Source organism: Macrosteles quadrilineatus, unplaced genomic scaffold (assembly GCF_028750875.1).
Source record: "Macrosteles quadrilineatus isolate MER2022 unplaced genomic scaffold, UCM_ALF_1.0 Scaffold_1__1_contigs__length_201487025, whole genome shotgun sequence".
Classification (NCBI taxonomy): Eukaryota; Metazoa; Arthropoda; class Insecta; order Hemiptera; family Cicadellidae; genus Macrosteles; species Macrosteles quadrilineatus.
Genome location: NW_026542594.1, coordinates 78,766,049 through 78,789,174, shown reverse-complemented (window position 1 = coordinate 78,789,174; position 23,126 = coordinate 78,766,049). Strand labels below are relative to the sequence as shown.

The following is a 23,126-nucleotide window of genomic DNA, read 5'->3' as shown; positions in this document are numbered from 1 at the left end:
CAAAACAACCCTGATTATCTGTATCGTAGGTATCTACACAATGAAGCTGTGAAGGTACAAAACAACCCTGATTATCTGTATCGTAGGTATCTACACAATGACGCTGTAAAGGTACAAAACAACCCTGATTATCTGTATCGTAGGTATCTACACAATGAAGCTGTGAAGGTACAAAACAACCCTGATTATCTGTATCGTAGGTATCTACACAATGAAGCTGTGAAGGTACAAACCAACCCTGATTATCTGTATAGTAGGTATCTACACAATGAAGCTGTGAATGTACAAAATAACCCTGATTATCTGTATCGTAGGTATCTACACAATGAAGCTGTAAAGGTACAAAACAACCCTGATTATCTGTATCGTAGGTATCTACACAATGAAGCTGTGAAGGTACAAAACAACCCTGATTATCTGTATCGTAGGTATCTACACAATGAAGCTGTGAAGGTACAAAACAACCCTGATTATCTGTATCGTAGGTATCTACACAATGAAGCTGTAAAGGTACAAAACAACCCTGATTATCTGTATCGTAGGTATCTACACAATGAAGCTGTGAATGTACAAAACAACCCTGATTATCTGTAGCGTAGATATCTACACAATGAAGCTGTGAAGGTACAAAACAACCCTGATTATCTGTATCGTAGGTATTTACACAATGAAGCTGTAAAGGTACAAAACAACCCTGATTATCTGTATCGTAGGTATCTACACAATGAAGCTGTGAAGGTACAAAACAACCCTGATTATCTGTAACGTAGGTATCTACACAATGAAGCTGTGAAGGTACAAAACAACCCTGATTATCTGTATCGTAGGTATCTACACAATGAAGCTGTAAAGGTACAAAACAACCCTGATTATCTGTATCGTAGGTATCTACACAATGAAGCTGTGAAGGTACAAAACAACCCTGATTATCTGTAGTGTAGATATCTACACAATGAAGCTGTGAAGGTACAAAACAACCCTGATTATCTGTATCGTAGGTATCTACACAATGAAGCTGTGAAGGTACAAAACAACCCTGATTATCTGTATCGTAGGTATCTACACAATGTAGCTGTAAAGGTACAAAACAACCCTGATTATCTGTATCGTAGGGATCTACACAATGAAGCTGTGAATGTACAAAACAACCCTGATTATCTGTATCGTAGGTATCTACACAATGAAGCTGTAAAGGTACAAAACAACCCTGATTATCTGTATCGTAGGGATCTACACAATGAAGCTGTGAATGTACAAAACAACCCTGATTATCTGTATCGTAGGGATCTACACAATGAAGCTGTGAAGGTACAAAACAACCCTGATTATCTGTAATGTAGATATCTACACAATGAAGCTGTAAAGTTACAAAACAACCCTGATTATCTGTATCGTAGGTATCTACACAATGAAGCTGTGAAGGTACAAAACAACCCTGATTATCCGTAGCGTAGATATCTACACAATGAAGCTGTGAAGGTACAGAACCCCAAACTTATCTGAAGTGTATATATCTGCACATGCCCTCAGTTTACCTGTAATGTAGATATCTAAACAGATTCCCAGCTAATGTAAAGTGTAGGCTATATATATCTGCACAGTGCACATATTAGTGAAGCAGCTGCACAGAACCCCAAACCTATTTCTAGTGTAGATATCTGCTAAGATCCCCAGCCTATCTGTATCCGCAGTGTAGATATCTGCACAGATTCCCAGATTATATACAGTGTATATATCCGCACATATCACCAGGTTACGTGAAGTGCAGATATCTGGAGCAAGAAGTGATATAGCTGCAGACTATACGTAATACTTAAATACTTGACGTGAAATGGCGACCATACGAAAGTAGGAATTTTAAGCTAAGTATGGGTGGAGATGAGTGAAGGATGAGTGGCGTGATCTTGTAGTCTTGTTACTGACTGAGGCTGATATGTTTCTTAGACAGGACTGTTAATTAATAGCCCATACAGCCAATTGCAAATAAGGGAACTACAGTTTATAGTAAAATCCGAAGCAAATTTTGTCTTGTAATTTACGAATAATAGTCTAATTATCAGGATATTACTGCGGATAGTCGTAGTACCCACTAGTGCGGATGTTAATCTACACCAGGGAGTATCGCATCCACAGAGAATTTCAATAAATACCCACAATTCGCGACTCTCAAGTACAGTAGCTTGATTACAGGACGACGCCACGGTCCCAGTCGCATATTAGTCCAGTCATTTTAGGAAAAATACCCCTCTATCTGGAAATAGTTCCCTATGTGATGAAACTTTGCAAATGTGTAGTACTAGTACCCAGTAACAACATATCAAAATTCATTATTCGTGCATGCTGTGCTTTCACTTTTTTGCCCATATTTCCCTAACCGTTGGAAATACAGAAATCTTGTTCGGACAAAAGTTAATGATCAGACAAAACATATTGTACTCATTTACATATTAGCTCCAACTCCAACTGTTATTGAGAAAACTTTAAATTAAATTAAAAAAAAAACATTAATTTTGTTTAATTTCTGTCAGTTTCTTTTCAAACAAATATTCCATCGTAGCGGCCCTGCTGGAAGAAAAATCCCTTAACAGCAAGGTTTAGCTATGAAAAAGTATAGATTAAAATATACATAGCTATTGTAAAATACCACCGCCGCAGTAAACCTGCAGCCTAGCAAATTTCCATTTTCCTGATTTGAATTACATTAGGTTTAACGAGTGCCTAAGTTTACTGCTACAGGGAGGGTTATAAAGTGTGTGTTTGGTATAATATTAATAGCTTGCTAAAAAATTAATAAATTTACCAAGTTTGATCAAAATATATCCATAAACAAGCAAACTGCGACAGTTTATAATATTCCCCATAAGAATAACATAGGGATTTTGAATTTTTTCCGTCCGTAACCAATAAGTGTACAAAAAACTGTAACATACTAAATTATTTGTTTTCTAAGCTCTTCAAAATGGATTAGAGAGATATTGGAAAATTCCGTTTTTTGAGGATCAATATGAGAAAACCCAATTTTTACCTCATTAAAGCCCCCATAAAACCCTGTTGCCATGGTCCGATCATGCTAGTTTTCGAACTCATTCAAGGTACAGCTACACTCATTCAAGGTTACCATACACCTTCAAGCCAAATTTCATCAAAATCGGACAAAAATTACTCGAGTTATCGTGTTCACGGACATATATATCTAACTACTATACAATAATACTACTATATATCTAACTACTACTATACTATACATCAAACTAAATTAATGTTAAAAAATATATTAATTTAACATTTTCTCAATAACTGTTATAGTCTAGTCATATTTGAGAAATTACCTAAAAAAACTCTTATAAGTGTAAAACTTGGTACGTTTATTGAGTTTTACTTCCGGAATAACATACTAAAAGTCCTCGAAAAAAAACTTATGCTACGGCCGCCATCTTGGAAAATGGCGTCCAAAAGCGGAGTCGTTGTGCCGAAAAATATTGAATAAGGTATCAGATTAACCCGCCGATCGCCTTAAAGCGTACAGACTTTGCCAGTTTTATGCTAATATAAGATTAATGAAAACCAGAACTTCATTAAATCATTCCGAATTGTATCAAATAATGATAAAAAACCCCTTATTCTTTTCCCTTCAATTTGACGTTTAAATCATTTAATTATCTATAACAACCCTATTATAACAACCCTTTGAAATCCCGACATTCTTTTAAAAACACCCTAATGTCTTAATCCTTTTGTAAATTTCAATATTCATTTACTAAGATAATTGCCAATGCATAGGTGTTTTTGCGAGGGCTTTTGCCATGTTGTTCCACTAGGTAAATGAAATATACATACCAAATCCCATCCTTGTACCATAATGAACTCAGTATGGGATTATTATGGTAGTCTATCAACGAAAGCACCAACAGTATACCATTTAAAATGCCACAGCAAATATAAATGGAAATGAAAAGTTTTGTTAATGGTATGAAACTGTTCATAAAATTCCAATTATTAAATACAAATAATAAAATTGATTTTTAAATAGTTTATTTAAAACTCTTTTAAATTGCAATTATGTTTTTTACGAGTTTTCTAATTTATTTTCCAAATATTGCATTTTATGGTTAAACGGTTAATTATATCGAAATATTCTAAATACAAAAGTTGTAGCTCTTTCATTGGTGAACATTTTTTACCGTTAATGTTTTTTATAGGATGAATAGTTTTTGAGTAATAGGGGAAAACTGGTTTTTGGATGCCATTTTCCAAGATGGTGGCCGTAGCACAAGTTTTTTTCGAGGACTTTTAGTATGTTATTCCGGAAGTAAAACTCAATATACGTACCAAGTTGTACACTTATAAGAGTTTTTTTTAGGTAATGGAGAAATTTTGATTTAAAATGACTACACAATTATAAATAGGACAAATATGTAAATGAGTAAAAGATGTATTTTTGTGTGTTCTTGAACTTTTGTATGAACGAGATTTCTGTATTTCCAACGGTTAGTGAAATATGGGCAAACAAGTGAAAATTGGCCGCCATTTTCCAATATGCATAGCATGCATGAATGTTGATTTTTGATATGTTGTTACTGGGTACTACAATAGATAAAACATACTCCCTTAGGTAATAGTACTACACATGTGCAAAGTTTCACCACTTAGGGAATTATTTTACACCAAAAACTCTAATATGACTGGACTATACGGCTTCTGGTTACTGTAAAATGATACAGTATGCGGATTTAGTACACATTGCCAAAACTATACTACAGTGTATACTGTATAACTTTACGGGTACGAGATTGGTAAAGATTAAAGGCTCTTCAACTTGATTGCAGGGTGTATACATGAACACAGGAGTGACGTAGGTGTAAGGTATGCCGGATAATGTGAACAGAATCCTCCTTAGATCTCCATAACTTTTAAAATTAATACTTAAACTAATTTTATGAACCATAAAACACAGAGTTTTGAACTAATTCGCTAATGAGGTCTGTTTTATAGCATGGCTGCAGACCATTGACTCGAATACAAACAAATCTTTACTGGTCGAAGACAGATTTATGATTTGACATTTTGACCCGACATAATTGACTTAAAGTTCCCAGTAGAAGGACACAGGGATTGTTTATGTGTGTAAGAGATAGAGAAAGAGATCCAATGAGAGACACAGCGCTCTTTGTCAGGAGCCTTGCCTCATTAAGGGAGTTGAAGAAATGACCAGTTAAGTAAAATACTTACTGCTCTGCTGGAAAACCTACTTGGCCTCATAAAGTAGGCAGATTTATGAATACTGTACTACCAACCGTAGGCAATTGGACTTGATTTGTCCATGACACTCGTTCACTTACGCTGTATAAATTATTGTCTATGATGCAAAATACACAGAAATAATTCTAGGATATATTTGAACTAGGCTATTGTTTCTCACTTGCTCCTAGTTATACATATCAACATTAAAAACAATCCCTCACCCCGTATACAGTAAAAGCCACCACGAAAATAATGACCACTTAAACATTCGCCCATAGCGTATATAAAAGACCCAACCTAAGTGTATACGCTCCGGTAGTACCGGTAATTCTTTATCCACGTGTATTTGTCAATAGTCACTTCTGCAACATTCCCTTATAGTGTTAGTATTTAATCACTACCGAACCCCTCCCCCAGTTAACGTGTGCATCAAGATTTGTAAATTTGCCTGATGTATGAATGTAAACAAGGATGACCATGTGCCACGTACTTCTAACATACAATATACCAAGGAGTAGCAGAACCCTGGCGGATTCAACTATTGGTGGCCAACTTTACTAAATACTTAACAAAACTTTTTCGTTATTAAAAAAATTCGTTATACAAATCATTTTGATGTACTCTGCAAATGAAACATACAGAATACCGAAAAACCGTATTATAAATGTAGAATTTTACTAGTTTTGCAAGATCAGTAAACCCTTTCACTACAAACAGAGATGGATTGGGATTATTAATTAATAAACTGATAACTATAGTTCGGCCGCTTAGAAAGCGACCTCCTCCAGCATTGGTTTAGCATTAGCGCGCAGGTCGTTTTCTAAGCGGCCGAACTATAGTTGGAGTTCCAAGCAATAAATGCTCTCATATAACTAACTAGCCACTAAGTAAAACGGGTTACGTTCAAGTAAAACATATGCATTTACACTTACAAAAACCTTTTTTTCGCAGTGATTTTGTGTGTCTATCAAATAAAATAATCTATTAAACTAAGGGACCGAGTTTAAATTTGATCAATATTTTCTTTTAATATTAAAGAGAAAGACTGTTACTGTTCAAGTCGCTTAAAAATTCACGAAGACAACTAAACTTATAGGAATTGTAAATGTGTGCACTAGAACTTACTGTTGACTTTGATTACTACAGTATAGATTAAATAACTTAGCATGTCTCATCCCAAACTCTCTGCCTGTGTCAACATTCTCACCGGGACACCCGCTACGGTCTCAAGAAGCGAGCAGGAAGCGAATTTGCAATTACAAGTCCGTTTGTTGCGAAACGCGACCTTAACTGTTCATTGTTGGGCTTCGACTGAAATAGACTCCATCACTCGTGGATTTTATTGAGGAAATATGTTTGTGTTGTATTGTACGTACTAACTGCGGTATCACTAGTGTGGATGCATATCTGCATTCTGTAAGCTGCAGAAGAGGTGCAAAGAATTTTGAGTTTTACCCATTGGTTTGGAATCCATACGATTAAGCTGCAATTCGTTTCAAGTCAGCTAGAGCTAACTAAAAAGCATTTAAACCAAAGTGTTCCGTTTCTGACGAAGCCAAATAAAGTATGGGTGTAAAATGCGATATTAGTATTAAGATCATTGAAATTACTATTGATTGTAAATTTAAGAAAGTTGTACAAATAATGGAGCAACTTTCCCATCCATGGACACTCAAGTTAGATGATTTTTACGGAAATTGTGTTTCTGGTTACTATTCTGTAGTAATTCAATCACCATCGTTGAAAGAGTTCCAAAGATCTTCGGATGTGACAAGAAAAATCACCTATCATCCAGAGCTTCTTTTACATTTACCTACTGTATTACCTGACAAAAAAAATTGATTCATGTTCGATTTCTAATTTCAATTTAAGATGTATTTCACCAGTTATAATTATCTAATCCTATAAATTTTTGTCTAAGAACCCTTAGTGAAATACCGGCTTTCATTAAACTATTATATACGGTATTCAAATCTGACGAGTTTAAAGCAAACGCAAGGTGAACAACCAACATACAAATTATTTTTCATAAGGTTTTTTCTGTGATTAAAAATCAATAGCTCCAGTATTCTTCATGTTTTTTATATGTTTTAGACTCTAAATAATCAGTAACTTGTAGGCTATAATTTGAGCTGTTGTGCTGTTGATCGTTTGAATCAGCTACGTTCAAGATACTGTATTACTCAATCAAAAAAGACAAACAAGCAATCTTTATTTAAATTTTTTGACATGGAAAAATAAAACTTTTTCTATTTAGATTAATAAAAAGCTGGTACTCCAGCCCCATCTTCGAACTCTCTAAGGGTCCTCCACTTCTTTCTTGTCCTCCTGAGACACATGCTGCTGGCCCTTAACGTCGCACAGATGGTTTTCACCCTTATCCAGTTCATCACTAAACTGTAAGGTTTCTTCCATTTTTCTGTGAGGCGTTCTGCCACGGAGCACATGAAAAGAGCCCGAAATTTTAATCCCAAAAAAGGTTCACTAATCTTAAGCATGGAAAGAGCCCGGGTCTCCACAGGTACCTGAGGAGGAGGACGCTGACTATAAATTGTGTGTATATATAGTAGTGTTTTAGTAAATAGTGTTGTGTTTGGTTGGGTTAGGCTAGGTTAGGTTAAGTTAGGTTAGGTAAGTTAGGTTAGGTTAGGTTAGGTAAACAGACTATATCTTAATGTAAATATCTTTGAATAATATATTTTTTATTAATGTATCTTTTAACAGTGAATCTTTTAATATTGTAAATAATTTCATGTATTTCAACTGTGTTATTGGTTCTTCTCCTTTGAAGAGACGTTGTGAAAGTTCTAGAAAGAGCCAGGGCTCTTTTCGCACCGTCATGGGTGGGACCTTGGAGGTCCGGGCGCTTTTCAAGCGTCTGCCTGAGTTTTTGGGCTCTTTTCATGTGCGCCATTCTGCCATTGCTCTGAGCAAGGTCTGAAATTCTTTGCCTAGCATTCCGTCCACAGACGTGACTATTGGGGTGGAAGAAGCATTTCTTGTTTCTGTTATTGTCAAATATTTTTTCTTCTTCTCTCTTTCTGCATTCTCCAGAACTTTTTCGTATGGGATGTTCAAGTACGATGGAGCATCAGTGTCAACGACACGTACATCGAATAATGCTTCCGTCTGAACCTCCCATACACCCCTACAAGCCAAGTCTGCATTTAGTGCTGCAGCATCCAATGACCCTTGCTCAGAGATCATTGGTTCTCGAACACAGTTTTCCCATGCTAGCTCCATCAAGCTTCCAAGAGTATCCCTTACCTCATTATGTCTTCTTATTATCATCCCACCTGTGCGACAGTTGAGGGCATGTTCCATACTGAAGTTTTTGCCACAGCCATCACATGAAGAGGGGAGGTGTATTGGAGTTTTCCCATATATTAGTGCAAGAGCATCTCTGAACTCCAGTGGAGAAAGATCTAAATTGAGTTTTTTTTTTATGGAATACATGACAGCCATCTACTGTGTTTCGCTTTAGTATTTGCTCCTCGCAAGATAATTTTTTGTTGTTTTAGAGGAAGATTTTGAATAGTCGATTTCAAAATGTTTTCTTCTTCTAATCTTCTCTCCTCTTTCAAGTCCTTTTTTGAGATAACCAAATGTTCTTCATGTTCTTGCATGCTTATTTTCCTCTTAGTTTTTAGAGAGTCTATGATGAATTTACAGCATTTATTTGAAGCTCGGAACAATGCTTTTCCCTGAGCGGTAGGATCAACTAAACCAATTCCTCCATTTTTTACTTGCAGATGTAAAAATCATAAATTTGATTATTTCTCGGATATTATATTTACTTTAAAGCTGCGGAGAAGCATGGGTCCTCTAGATTTATTAAAATCTTAAAACAGCTAGACGTCACAAACTGTAGCATAATTTGAAAATTTATTTTTTAAATTAATGACAGCATCTATTTTTTATATTTGTATCTGATGTAAGGATATTTCATGATACGGCCTTCTAATGCTGGTAATACGAAATAGAGAACACATTAATGCATTTAGGCATTAATTTGTCAGAATTACTTAAAAATATTAATCTTTCTCAACGAGTTCTTGAACAAAGACTGTAGAATGGAATAAAACTGCCAGTATTATTCTAATGTCTGAGATAGCGATAAGGTGTATGTGGTATCGTAATAATGAATTGCTTGATAAGTTTGCATTCTGTGCAATAATTAATATCTTATCTCTAGTAATGACGTGCCCGACTCAAGTACAGCTTACTTATGCAACAAATTAACAACTAGACGCGAAATATCACAAGTTGTGTTACTTTCAAGACGAGCCTCCGCGTACGGAAAGCCTGTCGTTTTATCGGCCTTATGATGATTAAATAAAGAAATAAATAATTAGACGTACCGAAAACCACCATCAATAATAATTTTAAAATAAATTATTATTCCGCTCACGGGGAAATAATTGTGTTTGAAAATCACCTCGAATGAAACACGTTTTTGCAAAAAGTATGTAAAAATGCGTCAATATGTTAAAGCCAAGGATTACCGAGGTTTAAGTAAAGTGGTTTTGTCCTTTGCACTCAACGTCAATCTGTCCGTCTGTCAAATACCGTTCGATCTACACCCCGATGCATTAATTAAACTTAATGATTAGACTTGGTTTCCAGCTGGACGTGATTGCCGCACGTAATTTATTCAAATTGGCAAATGAAGCGCCTGGCTAGACTCGTCCAACGTCCATGTACCGGTGTAGAGGAGTGGAGAGAAGGAGGGCGGAGAGCGGTCAAACTTCGGCCTTCAGACTTGCTCACTTTCACGACAGGTCCAGGACCTATCCCAACAACGGCAACATGAACATGGCGGTGGCCGGACCATCACTAGGCTTCTACATGAACGATATATGCTACTGCATCACGCCTAGACCAGCTGGTTATCTCACAAGCAACGCCAACGTTCACTACAAGCTACATAACGAATGTCGTAGTCGGACGAATAAAAACAGTAAATAAATTAATTCTTATACTATATCTATGCAATCAGAGTTTCTTCCACTTTAGGGTCCGGGTACAACGTTATCGTATTATGTGTTTGAAATACACTGCATGCATCAAGGTGGTGAAAAATAGGTTGCCCATAATTGTTATGTAAATTTCGGCAGAATAGATATACCGGATGATCAAAGGTAATAGAGGATTTAAGAACGCTCTATTTTAGTAAGTGGTAATGATTTACATGTTTTATATTTAAGTCATTTCACGGCAAATTATGTTCACATGTACAGTTTTGTTATTTCTTGTTATCATTGTCAGTTTTATGACATAGAAAACTAATGTTTGGATACCAGCAGAAGTTGAATATAAACAATAGAAACCGGTTCACAATAGAATTGAAAAATTGTGTTGACATTTTTTACGTTTTACATACTTTACTTGAGGAGGAAGGAGACAATCTACAAAAGTTGAAGAGTGTGACGGTCGCGGGACTAGATGATGCAGTTGGTCCCATCGTTAAGATGAGGCAGTTGCAAGAAGCGTATTGATCAGCTTCTTTATTGGTTTTAGAGTTATTTCACACCCCAATCAGACCAGGACTTTATAGACCCGTTGCTGTAAATTATGATTAGCTCGTCACTCTTTTGGGCTTTGGCTTGACTCGGAGCGGCTTGTGGCTTTAGTAGGTCTATGGTCTTCTCAAGGAAGTTAAATTCCAAAAGGGTGTTATGGCTTGTTACATTTTATTCTGCTAACAGTACTCTAATGCTAATGGGGGTAAATATGACCTGTTTCAAACAGACAAATTGAGTTTCGCTTAGTTGCTGTGGTATTAAATGTATTAAATGTATGTGGTATATTGTGTATTAGGGTCGCCGAAAAAATACCAATTACAATTCTAGCAAAACGCTAAAATAATGTTATTTTGTCTAAAGGACGATTGCTTCACACGGTGCACTGATTTCGAGCAATCACTGAAGCGGCAGTAATGGGATCTCTAATCCTGTGGTGATTTTGAGCAAGGAACATACAGGGCTGGGAGGACAATGCATCTGTTCTAATTGCTAAGATATGCAACCCCTTGTCACTCTGCTAGCAACCGTAAATTCAAAAGACAAATATAATGGAAATTAACAATCCCACACAGTTGATTTGAACAAATTTAATACTGGAATAATATTTGATATGGAATAAGTCATTGATAAAATATATTATTTATTAATGAAATAAGTTAGATTCTATAACCGTTTCCGTATCAACCTAGGCTGTTATCGTGAGTTTTATGAGGATTATCTTTTAGATGTATTTTTGCAGAAAGGGTAATAACATAAAATACTCCCGACGCAGCAAACCTGCACACTGCATTTCCATTTGCCTGATTCAATTTTCACCAAAACGTCTCCTTAACAATGTTAGAAAATTGCACTATTGACAAGTTTGGAAATTTCTCGGCCAGCCCATAGGATGCGAAAGTTTTCAAGCGCATTAGACTATGGGTTGTACGTCACTTCAACCAAACATTGTTATCTTCATAAGTGTGCTATGTGAAACATACATACGATTAATGCGCAAATAAGAAACTAAGCAAACGAAGGACCACCTGGTGCGCAAAAGGTTTATTGATGATAAACTGCAACAACTTAGAGACTCAGGAATAAATTTGTTGACTTGTCAAGTGTGTAAGCCACAAGGCCAGGAAAAAAATGTAGTAGAGGCTAGTTTTATTTTAATGTTTTTTCTCATCTCCCTCTGTTTAATCATCCAAAAGAGTTCTAGGAGGACCATTTGCTCGAAATCACCAAAGGATTAGGGAACCCATTATTGCCACTTCAGTGCTTTGCTCAATTTCGTACGGTAGCTGGATTTTCGTGCTCAAAATCATTGCGCTCGCTTCACGAGTAACTATTGCGATGCTCTGATAATATTTTAGCTGAATGGTCGAAAACTGACATGCCAATAGACAGACGGTGTCAAAATCAAGGATCACACTTTCCAGATTTAAATGGTTCAATAATTTAACACAAAACTATTACTACATGCTACTCACCATTGTGTTGTCGCCTGGGTGGCGGAGTGGTGATCCGTCGCGGTGTAGAGGGAGCGGAGTTGACTGCGGCGGCGGAGGCTATGGTCGCCGCGGTGGTCGAGGCGGGGGCGGGCGAGCAGACTTCATTGTCGTGTACTGTGACTGTGGTAGATGGAGGAGTGACTTCACGTCCAGGCACTGGTAGACCCTTATTCAACCTATCTCTGTCTTGCTCCTGGGCCCTGCGTATGGCTGTCTGCTTCGCCATCACCTACGCAACACAACGTCAAAATGTGGAAATTGTAAAGATTGTTGTAAACAGTTGGTAAATTTGCTACAAAAGGGACATTTGCAAAAACTAGCAAATCTTGAAAAATATAATAGGTTGCATACATTTGTTCGTCTTCAGTTTTTAAATAGTTATAGTTGTCTAATGAGATGACTACACAATGTCCCTGGTGTGTCGGCGTCGGCAACCTACGTCAATGAATCGGTCAGTAGGCTAATGACAACAAAGTGGATTGCTTACTACTAACATAATCACAATTTTAGTTACTTTCTTTCAATAACGAAGGTCAAATATAGATGAATACTTCGTATACTCTATATTGCATTGGTAACAACGCTCTTTTATGTTAATTATAACCTCTTTAGTTTGGAGCATTCGAGACACTGACTGATACCGGGAATCACGCGTAGTATTTTAAAATTGATTTTTCCACAAAATCTTTGAATTAATTCATACCTCGTATTTTTTTAAGATCCAAGAATAAACATAGTGTCCATACTTGATACAATCAAGATTTTCCCTGTTACATCCCTTTTCCAGCCGCCCTACTTAACAGATTTGTACCATTAACGTGTCATTTTATTTTAAGATTATGATCAAACGGAGTTACGAATGGTAACGAAAATGGTGATTTCATTTAGGGCTTCGCCTCCTTGCGCTTAATTAGTTCTAGAGTTCAAGAGCCAGTGATGCTGACCAACTTTCTTTATAATACCTAGTTCAATTTGAAATGTAATTTGACAGCTGATGCTTCAGTTGATTTTTTAAACACAGCCAGATTGTCCTTATAAATTAGTATCTAAATAACTGTCTTAGAACATTGTAATATTTAAAAGGTAAATAGGTATTACAAATGGATTTAATGGCTTCGAACAACAAAACTGAAATACTTCTAAAATATACTATGTGACATCAAGCTGCGATCCGTTGTCGGTAAAATCGTCCACTACACAAGCTTCCCTGGTATAGCTTTTTTAGCCCAGAAGAAATACCGCCATTGACAATTTTCAAATAACGGTTATAAAAATTATAGTTTTGATGGATAAATTGAAGGAATTTGTTGCTTTATAAAAATAGTCACTACTTTGTCCAGATTAAGATAAAAGTTCATTTAAACCCCTACCTCAATATTATGGTACAGGATAAAGTTTTACAAATGAAATTTTAAAGTAAAGCTGTGAAACTGCATTTTCAACGTCACTACGTCCTATAAGTCCTTTAGGATGTTATAAATGTGTAACAAGAGGTTTCAAACATTTTATCTCACCAAATCATGTCGATGAAAACTAATTCGAAGCATGAACTGTCTAGCCAAGAACAACACGAAGTACAAATTTAGAACAATGTACAATCTAGGAGTACAAACCTAGATTATACTTTTGAATTTGTATGAAAATGGAAACGTTACAAAAATAGTTATGTACAATAACATTGTAATAGTACTAAAATACAGATATACAGATAAAGTACAGAGTACAGATACACTAAAAGGATGTAAAAAACAGCAAATGTAAAATACCGCTGCAGCAAACCTGCAGATTAAGTGAATTCAATTCAACCTACAACAATTTAATTGTTATAAGAATAACATAGACATTTTAAATGTACAGTTTTTTTTCGAATTTTTTAGGCTCTACACGATGGTTGTAAAAAAATTGTTTTTTTTATTTTCAGAACTCCACAACTTCCCGTTCTCATGGCCGCGATCTCGCTGGTTCGCGAAATCATCAATTTATCCCGCACTACACGTTCAAGCCAAATTCGTCAAAATCAGACAATAATTACTAGAGCTATCGTGTTCATGGACGCTCACATATATTGGAGCATTGTTGTAGTATTTAAGGTTACGGATAAGATAAAAAAAACTGTACATTTGAAGTAGGCTTACCTTATTATTTTTATGGGAAAAAAGCTCCTGAGTTGGTTTGTTTATTATTATCAAATTCGGCAACTTTATTTATTTCAAAGTATACTAATAACATAGGCCTATAACAAAAACACTTTATTCTTCCTTGTAGCAGCAAACTTAAGTAGACATGAAATATAATGTTATTTAAATAGGACAACATCATTTAATTATGTTGATTACAAATTACAAGAAATATTATGTCAATATTACTCTTTTTGGGAAAACATTAGAGGCAATTTTGTTCAAATATTTGTAGCATGAATAAATACCCCCACCTCATTAAACCTGCAGACTAGATTATTTCCATCATCATTAAATTGTCACTTAAATTTTCCCATATCTCAAATTTATTCACAATTTAATAACGTTAGGTTTAACTGGGTTTAACGACTAACGAGTAGCTACTTAGGTTTGGCTACAGGGAAGGTAATAAAGTGTGGTTTTTTTAAGTAAAATCTTGATTGTTTAGTATAAATAGATTTGTCGAGTTTGATCAATATGTTATCCATCATATACAACATTCAAACTACCAAATTTTGCTTATTCGCCGCAAGCATGGACACTTTAAATTCGCAATTTTTTAATATTCTCTATAACCATTAATTGAACAAAACTCTTCAAGATACTAAATTATTGGATTTGACCTTTATAAAATTGTCTACCATTTGGAAAAGTCTATGTTTTGAGGCCCTTTAAATCGGACAATTTTTAATCTAGTTATCGTGCCAAAGGACATAATATTGATATAAATATGAACGGCTGGTTTTATTGGCCTCTGGGGACGTCAAAACGAAAGTAAATCGGTCCCGTGTTCAGGTCATACCATGAGACCTACTGTTATAGCTTATTATGTGGGGAAAATCACTAAGGCCGGGGCCACACGTGGCGGATCGTCCGCGCGGCTTATGATCGTACGATCATAAGCCGCGCGACGATGTCCCGGCCACACTTAGGGTTGAGGTTTCCCAGCCTACGTAGTACAAGTACTGTAAGATTAGAAAATGGTTAAATTCACTCGTTCTCGTTGTAGTCATGGACGAAACACTTATGTTAGTTTGTGCATTAGAAGCGTGTGGTGAGCTAGAGCCTAAGGTTAACCGAAATCATTGGGTCCATCCTTTCATAACTGATAAACCATTTGTGTTCCAAACCTTTTACGAGCACATGCGAAACCATAGTTCGGAGTTTTTTTTTGTTACTATCGCATGTAGATAGCATCGTTTGACGAGCTACTGAAATTGCTTTGACCACATATAACTAAGGAAGATACACTCATGAGAAATGTACAACGTGAAAAACAACATGATAAATCCCAAATTGTCTTTAACAAGTTCTATTAATTTGTCTGTATCGACACCTATAAACCGAAACGCACAAGCACAAACTCAAAAAAACAACTACAAATGCTTAAAAATGAGCTCCAACCGCGCGGACAATCCGTATCGTGTGGCCACTCTCATAAGACTACGTGTGTCATCCCCTCCAACGCGGCTTATGATCGCGCGGACAATCCGCGACATGACGCGGACAATCCGCCCAGGCGGCTTAGGATCGCCCCGTGTGGCCACTCTCATTTGATTCAATGTGTTGTCGGACCACGCGGATCATTTGCGCGGATCGTCCGCGCGGATGATCCGCGTCGTGTGGCCCCGGCCTAAAAGAGTTCGTCTTTTCAAGCCTTATCTTGAAATTTAAATGTTTTGTTATGTATTTTTTAATGACAACAAACATATTCAATTCTTTGTTTAATCATGTCTACAGAAAATATCCACATTTCCTTCCCAATAATTTAAAAACCAACAATGATGATGCATTTTTTATATGAAATGTTTAATAATATGAATTATTATCAGCTAAATGCAGCTGGTGTGAGTTACAAATAAAACTCTTGTTAAACTAAAATGCCTATTAACGAAGTTTCTTTTCGTCGTAGCAACGTATTTGTTTCTAAAACAATGTGAGCTGATTAATTATCCTTTACGAAGACATTTTGAGATAGTTGTTTCAAAACGTAAACTATTAAAAATGTCCATAACACGATATTTTTCTAGTGACATGACAAAATACTGTTCAATACTTTTTTATTGGATCTCTGGTCATATAAACTACCGGACCGGCTGTAATTGATTGTCTTCTATACGCTAAAACATCGTTGATGGCTAGTGTTATAGAAAGTATGTGCAGGATATAATCGTGAACGACTACAATCAACTGCGATGTAATACATTAATAAACACTAGTTCAAGAAACTGATCATAAACGTTGCACAATGTTTTTATAACTATTTACGGTAGTTATTTTGTTATCATATATTTATCAAATTGACAATTTAGTTGTTTTTAAAACGTTTACCAAGTATCTTACTCCGTAGGCAAATTATAATATATATTTTTAAATAGTCTACGTAAAAAAACACTTGATATCACCACTCGCCGGGCCCAACAATAGTAAACGACGAGCGGTCACAGGGCAGACCAAACTTTTAAATGACAATTTAAATACAGGAAATAAGAATTTTGTTTTGATTTAACTATTACATTTTTGGCACTTCAAAAATAATTTAAAACAGGACGCCAACTTGTCTACAACAATTGTTATAGGGCCCACAATATATAGTACATACATACATACACACATTTATTTAAATGACGAATAAAATAAACCTTTACACTCAGTAAAACTTTATGCATTTCTAATATGCCAAATCATAATTGTAAATAATTTGAACACACTTATAACATAGACATTGCCCATTATGGAAGTTCACAGAAGCTAAATGACATGACAGATTACTTTTGATTTAAAATCACTGATAAAATAAAATTTAAAATTGAACTTATTTTATATTTTATAAAGGATTGTTTCTTGTAGTTATTTGGGAATGCAATAATATAGACCTACCTGTCGACATGTTTACCATCAAAACCAATAACATTACGAATAAGTTCGTTTCGTGATTCATTTCATATCTAAGAAATATCGAAAAAAATATTTTACATCACTATTGCTGTATTAGACCACAGTCAGACTTAAATTAATTGTTGACCAAACAAAATTAAGAATTGGCATTTATTCAGTATTGTACAGTAAATCTTAGTCACATATACTAAAAAGTCGATAATTTTTTAATTGTATATGTTAATAACTCGAGTATGATGGTAAATTTGTATTATTATTCTTACAATATAGTGGCATACGACTATTAACTTTTGTTCGGAATGTTCATTGTTAAAGCAACAATCAAAGTTTCGGCTGTTCGTGTCACCGTGGGCCTGCGCAATAACTTCCGCGTCGCGCGAACATTCAAAATACAGTTCATCTGAAAACTTTTGATTCGCGGTACAGACAAACTTGTTAATAGACAACTATACTACTTTATAAAACGTAGGCCTAATGTTAGTTCTTAGTGTACGCTGTGGTTGAGGCTTACCTTTTGTCGCTCGGCGGTGAGTATGCATTTGTCACACTTGCAGTGCATGTACTTGCAGTAGCGCTTGTGGCCCTTGAGCTGCACAATGATCTCATGGTTCCTACAGCGAGCGCAGTTGGGTGCTGTACGAGAGTTCTGTCCACCGGGGTGACTATGCCCGTGAGACGAGAGGTCCAGTTCCGTGTAGTTGTTGTTGCCTCCCATCGGCTCGCACTCGCACAGCACGCTGATAACTGATAACTGATTACAATTGTCGAGTCGTCGACTGCACTTGCACTACTGAGTGAACCGTTAAGCGCATCAGAGTGAGTGCACTGTGCAGCGGTGGAGGGGCGGTGGTGGCGCGCCGTGTGGCGGACTCGCCAACTGCGACTCCGGTTTACGACTTCCCCCGGCGAGACTGGTCGTAAACATCAAACTGTCACTCCGATAGACTTTAAAAATCGCAAAACCCTCCTCCTTCAGTCACGTGATCTCGTTGCACGGCCCACTGTGACGTCACGTTGCAATAAACGCTGCACCGACGCCGCCGCCGCCGCCGCACCGCGCCGCCCTCCTAGACTCTGCCGCTCCTCGTCATACGAGTAGTATAGCCTTCACGCCGTAGTTTGCGCCTTTCTGACAATGTCAATAACAATTAAAACATAATAATTTATCTACAGTACATATCATGGATTTGGGCTTATCTCTAGGACAAAAATAAACACTTTATACTACTTACATTCGGCGTTTTAAATAAATAAAACAATAAAACTACTCAATTTTACTTTATCATGCCATTGGACTCGGTAAAGTAAAGAATGTTGAAGATATAATAAAAGTCCACAACCAATCAACAAGGTTTTCTTAAAAGTAAAATTGTTCAACTTGTTTGCAGCCTAAATCATTACCCACTCACTATGTTGTACAATATAGGTTAAATCTTTAATAAGTTTGTCGTTTGTTTGTTATAAAATACAACTTATTTTCATTCGTTATCGTGGTTATCAACCCACAACGAAGCCGCTGCAACATTATCTTTCGCTGCGATAGCCGGGTCTTGATAGTAAAGTATGTTGTAGGTCTACAAATCTATCAGTTGGAAAACTTAGCAAGCTTGTGGCGTCAACTTAGCCACATCTGTGTTGCCTTTAGTCTATACTTTATTTTAATAATTATTATTTAACAACTGTTGCTGGCTTTTGTTAAAATGTTTAGTTTTGACTATGTTATGATTTGACACACTTCATCATTCATTTGTAAATAAAACTTTTATCAAGATACTCGTTCATATAGTGGTGATATTGTTTCATATAGACTAAACATCGCTATATATTGGTGACCCAGAACAACGACAACAAGCAGCACGACATTCCTTCATCAATATTACCAATGTCGCTAGAAGAAATCTAAGCTCAATTGGCGAATCTACGAGAGCAACAAAATGAACTTTCCCCCAACGTTCAGCAACGCAACGACCCTGGTAATGTATCAGTGAATCGAGTTGCAGTAAAGCTTCCACCATTCTGGGCCGATCGACCAAGTCTATGGTTTGCTCAGGTAGATTCCCAGTTCGCCATCTCAGGCATCACAAGCGATGACACTCGGTTCCACTACGTCGTTTCTCAGCTTGAAACACGTTACGCAGTGGAAGTAGAGGACATCATCACAAATCCGCCTGCAACGAATCGTTACGCGGTACTTCGTTCGAAGCTTATAGAAAGACTGTCTACTAGTGAAGAAGAATGCGTTCGCCAGTTGATCAGTGATGAAGATATCGGAGATCGCAAGCCATCGCAGTTCTTACGCCACCTACGTACTCTGATTGGTCCAGCCCAACTACAGGACAACATTCTTCGAGCACTCTGGCTACGTCGTCTCCCTGTTAACATTCAAGCGATTCTCACAGCTCAAAATGAACTTAATCAACTCAACTTCTGAGCAGAGCATCAAACATTTTGCAAGAGCTATATGCAATGCACGAGTGGTCAAAGGTCAGACCAAGGTTACAAAATTATCAATGACAAATAAAATACAGGAAATATAAGAATTTTATTTCTATTTCATTATCATATTTTTGGCGCACGACTTCCAGGATAAATCATTTATATCTCCAGATTTTCGTTGTTCTTGAGGTGACGCAAAATAAAAATACCACAACTAAGTTTCTTTGAAATGTGTTTGAAATGGTCATGAAAATGGGGTGGCGGAATTGTACCCCCCTGGAATTGTACCCCTGCTGGTTAGTGACGTCACGATGACGTCTCATTTTCTCGACCAAAACGGCGTGTACGGGGTGGAATTTTACCCCCCTCATAGAACTTTAATATTGTTATGCACGAGTGGTTCGATTAAATCCACTGGCATCTAAAATACTGTACGGGCCGGAATTGTACCCCCCCGTTAAAACTCACGCTTATTTGGTCAGTGTACGGGGTGGAATTGTACCCCCGTCAGTCTAGTCTTTCTTATAGAACCGGAATTTTACACCCTTGGAATTGTACCCCCTCGTGTCCGCAGAAGATAGTGTACGATCCGGAATTGTACCCCCCTGGAATTCTACCCCCCACAATTTGACTCAGACCTCTTCATGCACTGAAATTATAATGGACTTGATTGTAATACCTTAATAATATGTGATGTTGAATTCAAACTGAAAACTAAGTAAACTCAAAATAAAAATAAGTTAAATCCAATGTTGGTCTTAGTAGTGTGTCAAATCTTTAACTAAAAGCTTTATTCCTTTAGGCTAGTAAAAAATTGTTTAATCACCATCGGCGCCCTAGTTTTGAATATTATGTTTAGGAGCTTATCTATTGTGATTATCACGTAAAATCAAAACAGTATTTAGGTTGGAAATTATAGGTGAATCACACGAGTGTGATTTTATCTTATCACATTGCCAAGTTACGTCTGATTTCCAAAGCCAATATCGGTGAAACACGTTTATGTTTTAGTAGCTGAAGAAAGAATTCAAATGGATTAATGTTATTTATATGCTTAAAAATCGATCCAACATATTTCACTTTAGAAGGCATTCACTACTATTTAATTTTAACTAGTAGTGGTCGAAAACTCGACCAAAAACATGTAACGTACACGTATTGGAGTATTGGATACTGAGGTAGACTATATGGACCAGCTGTCACTATTTTTTTATTATAATTATAAAACATGTAGTTGTGTGAGCCATTCACCGAAAGCATGTCTTAAATTTTATTTTCTACCTTATATTTTGTTGCTGACAAAGTTGATGGGTCATAACAGTTGCTATATCTCATTCAAACAGTTTGACTTGGTAAACACCATTGTGTATTCGACAGAAATTTAGTCATTTAGATCAGCGCAGTCTGTTGGTGGTGATGGAATTTAAAGGTCCAGGCTACTCTATTTTCATCCCACACTGTAAATAAAACATGTGATTGGAATTTCTTCCATTTGTTTTGATTTTCTGTTTATATTTCGTTGTTATTTCGTTACCAGCATGGCAACCCATAAAGCCCATGTTAAATTTTCAAAATTTCAAATTAATTTTATGTGCTTATATTTGAGCTTTTTTTAATTTTTAAAAGGATTCTGCACTTCTACAGGAAAATATCTTTCTAGAGGTATGCGTAGATTTTCCCTGTGATGCACACGAGCTGAGAAAAAAAGTTTTAAAGAAACATGCTTGTCTATCTTCTTCTAATATATAAAATTCTCGTGTCACAGTGTTTGTCTGCAAACTCCTCCGGAACGACTTCACCGATCGTTATGAAATTTGGTGTGTAAATTCTGTAGGTATGCGAATCGGACGTAAACTATTTCCCGTTTCGAAATTCTTAAAAGGGCTCCGCCCCAGTGGCTCTCGAGTTTCCCATGTTAACCTTATGAGAAATGGAATTAATGAATCTTAACAGCTGTTTCAATTAAACAAGTTGGTTCTGTTCTATGATGTTCAATAGCATTAAAGTTACAAGGATTACCAACAGGGTGCAGCACTATTATTTCTTTTACATTTATGACAACAGCTAATTTGCAACCAAAAGGTGAGTGAGCGTAGCGAACGAACTTTAACTTGGAGGCGAGTGAGCGTAGCGAACGAGCTAACCTGAAGGCAAGTGAGCGCAGCGAACGAGCTCCAACCTAAAGGTGAGTGAGCGTAGCGAACGAGCTCCAACCCAAAGGTGAGTGAGCGTAGCGAACGAACTTCAACCAGGACGTGATTGAGCGATGCGAACGAGATCATCTTGAAAATTAAACGTAACGTTACTTTCTTTCCATCGGTCTGTCTTAGGGGAAACCTATAACTTAGGCGATACGAAGTTCGCCGGGTCAGCTAGTTAATATATAGATAGATAGATGATACCACTTAAGTTTATTGAAAGTCGTTTGAAGATGTTACTTATAGGGGGAGGGGGTACAATTCCACCTCGTACACATTTGGTTATCAGATGGGGGGTACAATTCCAGGAGGTACAATTCCACACCGTCCATAAATAATTTGATGTTGGCAGGGGGTACAATTCCGGGGGGTACAATTCCAGAGGGTACAAATCCGGGCCGTACATCTCCTGCTCTTTTTAATTTGTAATACAATCATCCGGTTCACTGATCACTTGCCCACATTAAATATATTAGATTATGTTAAAATCAAAGTGTACGGGGTGGAATTGTATCCCCCTAGGCGTGACGTCAAAATGACGTCGACAATCAATGGGGGGTACAATTCCAGGGGGGTACAATTCCGGCGACCCATTAAAAATTATGTCTCTCGACTAAGGTCAATCCAAGGAACTTGACATTCGGTGTAGGGAGAACTTCAGTTTCATCCAGGTAAAGACTAAAATCAGTATTCAATCGATTTGATAAACGAAACTGAATGAGTTTGGTTTTGAGTAAGCTGTCGCTAAACCACTGAATTACAACTGTTTGCAAAGACAATCTAAATATGCTGATAGAAACACATGGCTTTACTCCAGGATCTTAAACAGAGGAAGTTTTCTTTCATTCCAGCCTAAAACGAAAAAATACTACTGTATATGCTAATACCGTAATATAAACAAGTGGTTGTTACGAATTAATATTACTTAAATAACTTGCTCCATCTCCTTTTGAAAACCCATTCGGTTAGTATTCGAATCGTGACAAATAATCGCCATCTTTTTAGTAAACATAAACAACATTTGCATATTTAAATTTGTAAATTGTAAATTTAAGACTCCCATGCTATTCTTATTAATAAGTTAACTGTTGTAGTTTGCTTGTTTATAGATTTTTTATGATCAAACTTGGAAAATTAGTTTTTCTTATACGACGTTAT

General features: G+C 36.5%; 2 protein-coding genes across 3 annotated transcripts in view; one reads left to right on the top strand and one right to left on the bottom strand.

Moving 5' to 3' along the window:
* The window catches only part of LOC128983645 (protein doublesex-like), a 59,080-nt gene extending 40,824 nt beyond the window's left edge, over positions 1-18,256 (bottom strand). Inside the window, exons 1-2 of one of the 2 annotated variants that reach the window (XM_054403017.1) lie at positions 17,846-18,256; positions 12,239-12,488 (exon numbers count right to left, since the gene is read on the bottom strand). In XM_054403017.1, the coding sequence (XP_054258992.1) occupies positions 12,239-12,488; positions 17,846-18,049 (454 nt within the window). In that variant the 5' untranslated portion in view covers positions 18,050-18,256. The remainder of the gene's footprint in view (positions 1-12,238; positions 12,489-17,845) is intronic. The other variant, XM_054403018.1, reaches the window with a different exon arrangement.
* A 362-nt stretch (positions 18,257-18,618) lies between these two features.
* LOC128998190 (uncharacterized) lies at positions 18,619-19,765 on the top strand. Its single transcript, XM_054424211.1, has 2 exons — positions 18,619-18,633; positions 19,292-19,765. The coding sequence occupies exons 1-2, from the start codon at positions 18,619-18,621 to the stop codon at positions 19,763-19,765; spliced, it is 489 nt and encodes a 162-aa protein (XP_054280186.1).
* The last annotated feature ends 3,361 nt before the right edge of the window (positions 19,766-23,126 follow it).